Source organism: Cyprinodon variegatus, unplaced genomic scaffold (assembly GCF_000732505.1).
Source record: "Cyprinodon variegatus isolate N-32 unplaced genomic scaffold, C_variegatus-1.0 Scaffold943, whole genome shotgun sequence".
Taxonomy (NCBI): domain Eukaryota; kingdom Metazoa; phylum Chordata; class Actinopteri; order Cyprinodontiformes; family Cyprinodontidae; genus Cyprinodon; species Cyprinodon variegatus.
In genome coordinates, this window is record NW_015151396.1 from 57,825 (window position 1) to 68,904 (window position 11,080).

At 42.4% G+C, this 11,080-nt stretch overlaps 1 protein-coding gene across 4 annotated transcripts in view; it reads left to right on the forward strand.

Annotated features, from left to right (window-relative positions):
• Positions 1–2,288: 2,288 nt before the first annotated feature.
• The window catches only part of sgta (small glutamine-rich tetratricopeptide repeat (TPR)-containing, alpha), a 10,068-nt gene continuing 1,276 nt past the window's right edge, over positions 2,289–11,080 (forward strand). Inside the window, exons 1-12 of one of the 4 annotated variants that reach the window (XM_015398573.1) lie at positions 2,289–2,418; positions 3,267–3,408; positions 3,601–3,704; positions 4,885–4,975; positions 7,427–7,526; positions 7,849–7,953; positions 9,336–9,471; positions 9,555–9,617; positions 10,000–10,037; positions 10,122–10,255; positions 10,286–10,397; positions 10,483–10,606. In XM_015398573.1, coding sequence (XP_015254059.1) covers positions 3,309–3,408; positions 3,601–3,704; positions 4,885–4,975; positions 7,427–7,526; positions 7,849–7,953; positions 9,336–9,471; positions 9,555–9,617; positions 10,000–10,037; positions 10,122–10,255; positions 10,286–10,397; positions 10,483–10,594 — 1,095 coding nt within the window. In that variant the 5' untranslated portion in view covers positions 2,289–2,418; positions 3,267–3,308 and the 3' untranslated portion in view covers positions 10,595–10,606. Of the gene's footprint in view, positions 2,419–3,266; positions 3,409–3,600; positions 3,705–4,884; positions 4,976–7,426; positions 7,527–7,848; positions 7,954–9,335; positions 9,472–9,554; positions 9,618–9,999; positions 10,038–10,121; positions 10,398–10,482; positions 10,607–11,080 lie in introns of all 4 variants that reach the window. The other 3 variants (XM_015398574.1, XM_015398571.1, XM_015398572.1) reach the window with 3 other exon arrangements.

Below are 11,080 nucleotides of genomic sequence, written 5' to 3' on the forward strand. Positions count from 1 at the left end.
AATCCAACCTTCTACTCACTGGGAAGACTTTGACTTGAATTGGATTTTATTTTTGTGTCAGATACAGCAGTGCCCTGCCTGAATGGGCGTAGAAGACAGACACTCATTATACAAAATGAAACATGACAGCTGTATACAGATCACACCACTCAGTTAAATCAGACAGGTTATACATATATATATATATATATATATATATATATATATATATATATATATATATATATATATATATATATATATATATATATTATATATATAACAACATGATTAGAGGTTTAACAGAATTTAATCTACTCAGACCAGAGGTAGGCCTTCTGGGCCTTCATCAGGAAGGGCCCTCAATAAAAATTTAAAGGAAGCTTTTTATAGATCTGCAGAGTCACACTCTGCCACATCATCACATCATTGCATCATACACAATCTGTTTGTAAATACTGAACCATTGTTACGTGTGAATGTGCGTCCATGTTTTTTTTATTTTTTTTCCTCTTCACAGAGATTGTGTGTTGCTAGTGGGAAAGGCATGATTGATACTGAGTATTTATTTATTTTTTACTTGTCAGGTTGGGGTCTGAACTGCTCCCTCCCCCAACAACATCTCAAGTCTCCGATAAGTGCGGAGCCTATTCCCCCCCATCCTGCCCTCCCTCCGCTGGCTGGCGTCTGGGCTCACCGATGCAATGATGGTGCTCGGTGTTTGGGGTGGATGCCCGGATGGGGACTGGCTTATTCCTGGTGGCTGCTCAGGGCCCCCCTGGGGCCTCGGGTCCCTGGAGCCAATGGCCGGGTCCTCTTCGGGGTGGCTGGCTGCCGGTGGAGCCCGTGGACTCGCCCCCGTGGCTCCTGGGGGCTCCGGCATTGCGGTGGCTAGGGGTTTTCCTAAGGGTCGTCTCTCCTCCTCCCTTAGTAGGGGGGCAGATTTCCTGGTTTGGCACCTCCTTGGCACCTTTGCTCTTAGGGTCCCTTGCTTTGGGTCCCCCGGTGCTCGTCTCGGTGCTCTGGGGGGCGCATCTTCCGCTCTTCACAACCAATATTGAGCATATACTTTACATGCACAATTGCTCTTTCACAAGCAACTACAGGTGCTTGGTTCCAGGTACTTAGAGATTCACTTCCATACAGAAAGTCCATATTCTGATCTTCAGCTACCACAGTATAGATGTCAGATTAAATAATACCACTTATACTATAGTATCAAGGTGTTACTTTATTGTATCTCTTATATTATATCCTTTTGTTGTGCTGTTATTTTTTACATCTCTTTGCAGGTGATGAATACTCCCTGCATAATTACAATAAAGCTTTTAGATGCATAAATTAAGTGGAACGCTATGGTGATAGCCCTACTGCTCCACTCGTGAAAGCAAAATCTTTTGGGCTCTCTTTGGCATCAAGACAATTATTCTTATTGCCACATCGCCAGACAGGACACTGTTAAAAAAATAAAATAAAAATAATGAACCAATTACTGACTCCGGTTATATTTACATAATACACAGTGTTTTTAGATCAAAGACAATGCACACTACAAGATCTTTCTCTGTTAAGAATGAGCATCTATGTCTGTTTGATCCATTTTCATTTCCAAACCCGTTACTTACAAAATGAGTATAATTATTTTTTATACTGACAGAAGAACTGTCCTAAATAATAAACTGCTTGGGGAAAACATTGCTTTCAATATTTTATAGTGTTACATCATGGGCAGGAAAACAGTTGCCATGTAATACAGCTGCCATACTTAACCGGTAGGTAACATTAGGGTTTAACAGGTGTATACATGAATGACAAATAATAATCCTAACAAGATAATTAATTATCGTGAATAATACAGGGCTGCATGCACAACCTTGAGAAGTACCTTTCTCCACATTTGTATCAAGCCACTGTCTCTGGTTATTAAGGCTTGGTTTAAGACAAGGAATGTGACAGTGTAGCTGTAGTTCATGTCCCGCATCCTTTCTTCCTTCCATTGAATTTTCCATGGATTTGCTTGGATACAGCACTCTGTAAGCATTGATAATCTTTAATGTTCTCTTCCTTCCGTTTATTAACAGCAAAGTCAGCAGTTTCCAATGTAAACCATGACAAAACATATCAGGAATTTTTTTTTTATTTTTAAATTTTTTTTATAGTTTCCTATACATTAATATAATCTTAATATTTTTTCAGAGTGTGTTTATTTAAACAGATGATGTTAAAATTAAAATTATAAAGTTTGTAATGTGAAAAACATCAAGTTTTTTTTTTTTTTTTTTTTAACATCAAGTTTTAATCAGTCATTACGCTTCCAAGTGACGTAATCAAAGCGCGACATCTTCGGGACTAGCAAAAGTGAGGTTAACCCAGCGCGGCTAACGTCTGGACTCTCTGGGATTAACTGGTGGTTTCTCACCTGAATCGAGGAGACATCAGGTAGGACTGACCAGTCGCTGTATTTTAGGCCTTGATACGGAACCAGGAGGTTATTTTTATCACGGCAGAAACAGAACCTTTACCGTAATGCGAAGGGATCGTTAGCTGTGGAGCTAACATCGTGAGAAGGCGGATACGCCAAACTCAACGATTAAATTGATATAAAATAATAAAAACGCAGTAAAATGAATTAATGCGCATTATAAGAAATAGATCCACAACATTTTAGGAAGTTTGGACCCGTTGTTTACTCCGGCTCACTTTAAATTGTTTTATAAGCTTCCCGGTGTCAATATTTAAAGCCCCTAGCATCGCGGATCAAATATGATTAAACTGTGAAACCATCCGCTTCCAGTCCAGGAAGTTTCCATGTGATGTTCTCTCACAGGCCGTTAACAGCAGATCCGGAACGAGGATTCAAAGTTCTCGAACCTTCTTCTTATGGTTAAGCCACAGGATCTGCGTGGCGCTCCTCAGCCAGTGCGTGTAGCCTCGATTAGGACCACACTCAGGACAGAGACACTGAAACACGTCGCTTTGAACGTTATGACAGAAACAACACAATAAATGAACTGAGAGAGGATTAATCGAGATCTGTGATCTGCAGGCGGAGGCTGTTGCAGCCTCAGACTGGCTGATCATTCTCTGTTTGCTCTCAATTCATCTGCTAAAAGGAGAAGGGATGGAGGCAGACTGGAGCCTTCAGCCCAAATAGGATCAGTTTTAGTTTATAAACCTGAGTTGATCAAAGGTCTTCCAAACCGAAATCAGCATTTTCTCTGCTGTCAGAGATTTACTCTCAGGCTGTAATCTGATAAATGGTGTTTACCTGATTCCCTCTCATCCAGGTGTGTCTTCCTCAGTAAACAGAAGACTGAATCTCCTGCACCATGACAGACACAAAGCGACTCGCCTTTTCCATCATCCAGTTCCTCCACGATCAGCTCCAATCAGGGAATCTGTCCTCAGACGCTCAGGAGAGCCTGGAAGGTGAGTCCTCTGGGAGGAAAATGTTCCTGTTTGCTTTTGATCGGACTGATTGACGGTAGAAGGAGAGAACCGTTTCTGCTGTGTTTGAATCCCATCAGGAGGTGGATTGCTTAAGTGACCCATACTCAGCATCAAGGCTGAGGAGTAAAGATCGGTCTTTTCTTCAGGTTTCTGTGTTCTTCTGCTCCCTAGTTGCTGTTCAGTGTTTAGAGACGGCGTTTGACGTCTCCACCGATGACGGGAGCCTCGCCGTCCCGCTCACATTACCAGAGATCTTCGCCTCTGCAACAGCCAAGGTAAACACTTCCTGCAGCTCTGTGGGGGGGATGGAGGAGGTCCTGATGTGAAGTGAGTCGTTGGACTAATCAGTTGTAGTGATCTGTTTTGTTTTAGTTTTTTTCCTCTCCATGTTTTAGCCTCACATCCTCTCAGTACAAGAACATCTCTAAAAGCAAACATTGAGTAAAGACCAGAACATACAAATCCGATTCTGCGTTCGATCTGACAGAAAATAGTGTCGGAAGTCATGGCAATTAACGCTCATTGAAAATCAATGGGGATGATCACACCTGACACGAGTTTAAGAAAGGGGGCTTGCGTAGTCTGACTAAAATAGACTTGGGGGACGTGGTTACAAAGTAAAACTACAAAACAATCTGTTAATTGCACAGGGAAAGAGTCACATATCGTATACATAGCAAGCGGGACAGACTCGTGCAAAAACAATCAATGAAACATTAAAAAAGTACCCTTTACCCATGATAGTAGTTCAGGAGGACAGAAAATGGTTAAAGTAGTTATCCTCTTTGAGAATTTGCAAAAAAAACAACCAGGGACAGAATGTGCAGTTTATCAGTCTCAACCAAAACAAATAACTTTAGGAGGAGAAAAATAGATATAGTAAAATAGTGATCCTCTTTGAGCTTCACAAAAAAAAATAAAAATAATAACCAGGGGCAGACAGAGAAGGTAAGCACGGCGCATCTCTCACCTCTTTGTGAAAAAAAGAAAAACTCAAACTACATGAGATGTAGATCTCATGTTTTTAATGTTGGCAAATTAACATTCTCTTATCTGTTCTGTTTTGAGATGCTACACAGACTCGTTAGGTGGGGCTTTGCTTTATAGCTGCACCAACGTTTTTATTTTTAAGAATACATTTTCATAATCTGTCCAAGTCAAATTTGGGAAATTGTTTTAATTTGTGTATAGCACAGAGACAGAAGTGAAAACAATCTGCGCAGGTCTGCCCACCCTGCCTATAGTCAGAGCCTCTCTCTACGCACTCAGTGTGACATGGAAAAAAATTGGATCTGAGATTAAAAAGTCGTAGGCGTGTTTAGGCCTTATCAGATTATGTGGGAAATTAATGGATCAGGCAAAAAAAAAAATTTTTCTTTGGTTTTATGTCACCAGATGAAAACTCAGCTGATTGGGTTTTTCTGTGCTGGTTCTGATATTTTCTATTTTTTCCAGTTTCCAGCTCAGTCGCAGGCCAATAACAACACCGCCCCATGTTCACCGACGGAAGAGCAGAAAGCTGAGGCAGAGCGGTTGAAAACCGACGGTGAGTTCTGGGATCTGAACCAGCAGCAGATTCTGGCTCTGGTTGGTTCTGAGCCAAAGGAGCCGTCACAGCCCTGAAATGTCTGTCGGCTCCATGGAAATGGTTTAAATCAGGGTCAGAATTGTTCTTTCCGTTTGACTCGACCCAACTCCTCAGGAAGAAGAACCTGACACCTCAGTCCAAATTTAGATTAGACCTTAAAGATTAATCTGACTGTGTTGCCTTATATTAGACTTGGAGCCCAAAACCCAAATGGCACAATGAAGTTCTGCTGTTCTGTTCAGCTGCTTTTTTTCTCCTTTGTCTCTACTAAAATAAAGCTAACCATCAGTTCTGGTTCATTAAGCATTTTATAAGATCCAAAGTACAAGTTTTCTCACAACAAAAAATGTTTTTAAAACTTCGGCACAACACGGACCAATTTCCTCTTCCTGATCCCAGTCTTTGTGGCTTTTAACCCCTTAAATCCTGGTCTTTATTGAATTAACTGAAACATAGTATTGTACCTAAAATGATCTCATATCTTCCTTATAAAATTTCCAGCTTTAGTCAAGCAGATATCCTTCCCAAAATCAGGACAAAAGTAGTGTTTTAGTCTCTCTGAAATGCCATTTAGCATTTCAGAGAGACTAAATTTAAATATTTTCAGGGGATGATACTCCCGGACCCCCGAATCCATGTTGTTTGGGGTTTGAGTCATGACTGCCTCAACTACACATATGGCTCTGTGCTGCACAGCAAAAGGGCTCCACAAGGCCATCTACCAGAGAGGTGGTGGAGAGGTAGCCCATTTTCCCTCATTGTTTTAGGGTAAAATGCTTTGGTTTTTTAAATCGATATTAGGAACTCATCTGCTGTGAAGCGTGCACTGTACGGTCTGTTGTGGTGAAGAGAGAGCTGACCAAAAACGCAAAGCGCTCGATTTACCAGTCGCTCTACGTTCCTACCCTCATCTATGGTCATGAGCTTTGGGTCATGACCGAAAGAATGAGATCCCGGATACAAGCGGCGGAGAAGAGTTATCTCCGTAGTGTGTCTGGGCTCTCCCTTAGAGATAGGGTGAGGAGCTCAGTCATCCGGGGAGGACTCAGAGTAGAGCCGCTGCTCCTCCAACATCGAGAGGAGCCAGTTGAGGTGGCTCAGGCATCTGGTTAGGATGCCTCCTGAACGTCTCCCTGGTGAGGTGTTCCAGGCACGTCCCACCTGGAGGAGGCCCAGTGGGAGACCCAGGACACGCTGGAGGGACTATGTTTCTTGACTGGCCTGGGAACGCCTTGGGATTCCCCCGGACGAGCTGGCGGAAGTGGCTGGGGAGAGGGACGTCTGGGCCTCCCTACTGAAGCTGCTACCCCAGCGACCTGACCCGGATAAGCGGAAGAAGATGGATGGATTAGAAACTCAAAGACCGATATTATATTGGTTAGCCGAAAATCACGATGTGTATAATTTATTTGTTTATCCTGCTGATAAAACCTCTCCAATTCCTGATTCTAAAGTAAGTGCTCTTAAATGAGCCACATAATATAAAAGGATAAACATGTCCGTTCCCCCCCACTGTGTAAATGCCAAAAAAGTGTTTTTCAGTCCACTTTTGGCGACGCACATCAACAGGTCTTAAAAAACCTTTTTCTACTAGAATAGTAATCTTTAAGTGATATATGGAGATTTTGTAATGTAGGTGTTTTCGATATGTCTACCAGATTATATTGCAATATTTAGGATGTACAATCCTGGAGAAAACACTTGATAACTTTTCAGTCCAACCTTTATCCTAGTGGTTAGGGCATAGAACTTGGAATCCTAAAGTTCTGGGTTTGAGCCCCACTCCCACAGACTGCCACTCTTGGTCTCTGAACAAGACCCTTAAACCCACACTGCTCCACGGGCGCCCCAAGATGGCAGCCCACTGCTCGCACAGGGGACGGGTAAATGCAGAGGTAAATTTCTCCAATGGGAAATCAATAAAGTTTAATTATTATTATTAACTTAGCTTTGTGTCTGTTAGTCTGCTCTGAAGAGGGATCTTAGGACTAATTCCAGGACATCTGCTTTTTAAAAATCAGCATAGATCAAACTTTGTTTGGTATTGATGGAGGTGATACACGACTAAAGTTTATTTGAAGTTAAATTATATGATGCAGTGTGGCTTTAACTTTCACCAGTGTTCCCCATATGGACGGGTCAGTCACCTCAAGGAATTGGCCCTTTAAAGCCAGGTTAGTTTTTTTTATAGATCTCAACTTTACTGTGCAAAGTGAAGCAAGTTTTATAAACAAGACCCAGAACTGGTTAAGTTTCAAACTTCTCCTAAATGTTTCGCTTGGAATGGGCTTCGTGCTGCTCCTCAGAGATCCAGGTCAGAGATGGAGCTTACTGAACTGCTGCTTTGAATGTAGAGAACTCTTCCTCTTCACCTACAGACTCATTGAAGTTAATTTGTTTTCTCTGCAGGGAATGACCAGATGAAGGTGGAGAACTTCTCAGCTGCTGTAGAGTTTTACTCCAAGGCCATCGCCCTGAATCCTCAGAATGCCGTCTACTACTGCAACAGGTGGGTCTGCTCTAGAGCTACAGCAGGGAGATTCTGCCTGAGGGGTCCAACCAGACCTTCTGGTTCATCAGAAGTCACCTTTGTGATGATGTTGCTCCTAAACCTCCTGGGCCCACATTTTCTCTAATTGTTTTAATTTCTGGGCTTTTTCTTTGTTGAGCTGTTGACTCTGAATCTAATGTGAAGGTTTGGAACCAGAACTCCCTAGCAAAGAACCAGCTTCAAACTGGATCTATAGGTTCTATTTCCCGGCAGCGATCAGTGTCTCACTGACAGAAAACAGGATTCAGGTTCTAACCTGGTTCTGATGCTGTGTTTTCAGGGCTGCAGCAAACAGCAAACTTGGGAACTACGCCGGCGCCGTGCAGGACTGTGAACAGGCCATCAGAATCGACCCAAACTACAGCAAAGCCTACGGACGGATGGGGTGAGTTTCCGCTGGTTGGACCTGATGAAAGAAAATCTGCAGCTGAGGTTCTGGACTCTACTGGCAACTCCAACTGATCCAGGATCCATCCTCACTCTGGCCCCTTTGAGTTTAACATCACAGAGTTAATTAACGTCCCGGATTTAGGTTTCAGATCAGAGCTAAACGAGGTTCCCTCAGGTTAAAAAGATCAGAGAGAAGATTGGGCAGTGAGGCATTCATCCATCCATCATTCATCCATCCATTCCGCCAACAATTCACCCATCCATCCGTTATTCATTCATTCATTCATCCATCCATCCATTATTGATTCATTCATTCATCGATCCATCCATTATCCGTTATCCATCCATTCTTTCATTCATCCATCCATCCATTCATACAACAATCCATCCATCCATCCATTATCTGTTATTCATTCGTTCATTCATTCATCCATTATTCATTCATTCATTCATCCATTATCCGTTATTCATTCATCCATCCGTTATTCATTCATTCATTCATTCATTCATCCATCCATTATCCGTTATCCATCCATGCTTTCATTCATCCATCCGTTCATTGATGGGGGGTGGAGGCCTAGTGGTGCCATCCCCCACTCCCAAACTGCCACTCTGGGTCCCTGAGCAAGACCCTTAAGTCCATACTGCTCCCCGGGCGCCGCACAATGGCAGCCCACTGCTCCCCAAGGGGATGGGTTAAATGCTGAGAAGTAATTTCCATCTGGGATTATTAGAGTATATAAAAAAAAAATCATTCATCCATCCATCTATCCATCTTACCTTCTGCTGTTGCTTTTCCTTATGAGGTGATATCTCGGTTCTGGTGACAGGTGTGATCTCCACCAAATGATTTAAGTGATTAATCTAGGTGGAATGATGTTTATAAATATTTATGATTGCTTACAGTTTTGTCTTAATAACTATTTGGCTTTTCTTTCAGCCAATGGTCAGTTTTAGGTTCTGTATACGATTACTCTAGGAAACTAAGATTCAGATTATCAAAGGGATTAACTAACTGGGTCCTGAAACTGAAACCTGATTTTTCTGCCTTTAAACTCCGAGGGAACCAAACCAGATGTCAGGATATTGATTACATTTTTTATTCTTGTGAAATCTTGATGGACGTCCAACTGTCCAAGTCTATATTCTGATATCTGGAGACTTTCTGGGTAATCATTTATTCTTCGGTTTTGGAACAGGCATGTCCAGGTTTCCCTCCTGGTCCTGTGTCCCCTGGCAGAGGGGAAGTAATGGACTGATGGATGTTTCTTTTATATAAACTCAGTTATTCTCTTTAGTCTGAAGCTTTTCTCAAAGGAACCTCCTCAGCTGCCTGGGTGGATCCTCCTTCTGATGATCACCTGTGTTTGTTTTTAGCTTGGCTCTGACCAGCCTCAACAAACACACTGAAGCTGTTGGCTACTATAAGAAGGCTCTGGAGCTGGACCCCGATAATGACACCTACAAAACCAACATGAAGATCGCAGAGGAGAAGATGGAGACGTCCAGCCCGGTGAGAGCACAGGAGAGGAAGCCATCTTTTCCCTGATCCATTTCAGTTCTTTTTGTTTTACACGTTTGTGTTTTTTTTCTCAGTCTGCAGGTTTGGGTGGAATCGATCTGGCTGGTTTGCTCAGTAACCCTGGATTCATGAACATGGTCAGTTCTGCCGTCACGACTCAAAGAAATACGACCAAAATAGAATAATTTTGTTCATTACAGTCAAACAAACACAATAATTTCATTAAAAAAAATGTTTATTTACTTTTTTAGAATAATTTATTACTCAAAGCTTGTAACACTGAGGATAATACATTTAGTGGGGATGTAGAGAGTAGTTTCTAAATAAAGCTGAACTTTTAACCACATAAATCGTTTCAGCCTTTTAAAATATCATCTGACCACAAAAGGTGAAATCCGTTTGGTAACACATTAAAAAAAGCAGAGGATGGAGTATAAAATCCTGTGGAATAACAGAACTGTTGACGTTTTCCTCTGTTCCTCTGGTATCAGTTTTTACATGTGTGGCTTTCCTCTGCAGGCCTCGACTCTAATGAACAATCCTCAGGTTCAGCAGCTGTAAGTTTCTCACCATCGTCCCTCAGTTCCTCTTCTTTGTTCTTCCAAATGTATTTCTTGTAATCTTTTTTTTTTTTTCCTCAGAATGTCTGGGATGATGTCAGGAGCGTACGGTGGGGTGGGAGCATCTGGAGGTGGAGGAGTAGGGGGCGGAGGTGGTGGAGTCAGCGGAGCAGCAGGTCCAGGAGGTCCAGGATTGGGAGGTCCAGGTTTAGGAGGTCCAGGTTTAGGAGGTCCAGGATTGGGAGGTCCAGGATTGGGAGGTCCAGGTTTAGGAGGTCCAGGATTGGGAGGTCCAGGATTAGGAGGTGCAGCCTCAGCAGCTCAGGGACCTGCAGATCTGTCCGGCTTGATCCAGGCGTGAGTGTTTCTCCTTTACCCCAAAGTTTGTGATTAAAGCTGTGAGTTAAGACTTTGTTGTTGACGTTTGTTGGGTGGCCTGTAGGGGGCAGCAGTTCGCTCAGCAGATGCAGCAGCAGAACCCAGAACTTATCGAACAGCTAAGGAGTCAAATTCGCAATCGAACGCCCAGCGCTGGAAACGAGGAGCAACAGTGACGACTCTGATCTGTACGTATGAATAATCCTGATTAATCTGGGAACCACTGAACCTGCAGATTTGGAGTAAAGTGTTCTGTTAGGAACATAAGGAACAATCAGGTCATTGAGGGGAGCTTGGTTATTTAGGACTTTATATGTGAGAAGGAGGATTTTAAATTCTCTTCTAGGTTTACCAAGAAGCCAATGAAGAGGAGATATGATCTCTGTTTTTAATTTTTATCAGAACTTTTGCCGCAGCATTTTGAATCAGCTGAAGGCTTTTAACTACAGATTGTGGAGTTCCTGGGGTCCGTTTCATAAAGCAGGTTCAACAAACTCTGATTCAAATCCTCAACTCTAAATTAAACAAGTGCGTGACAAGTATGAAAAGCCAGTGGAGCCCCGATTTGACAAGTCACCATAAAAACAGGCAACAAGAAGTACTTATTTCACCCGACTGGAACTAGTTAACTAATTAAAAAATGAAAAAAAAAAATGTGTTTA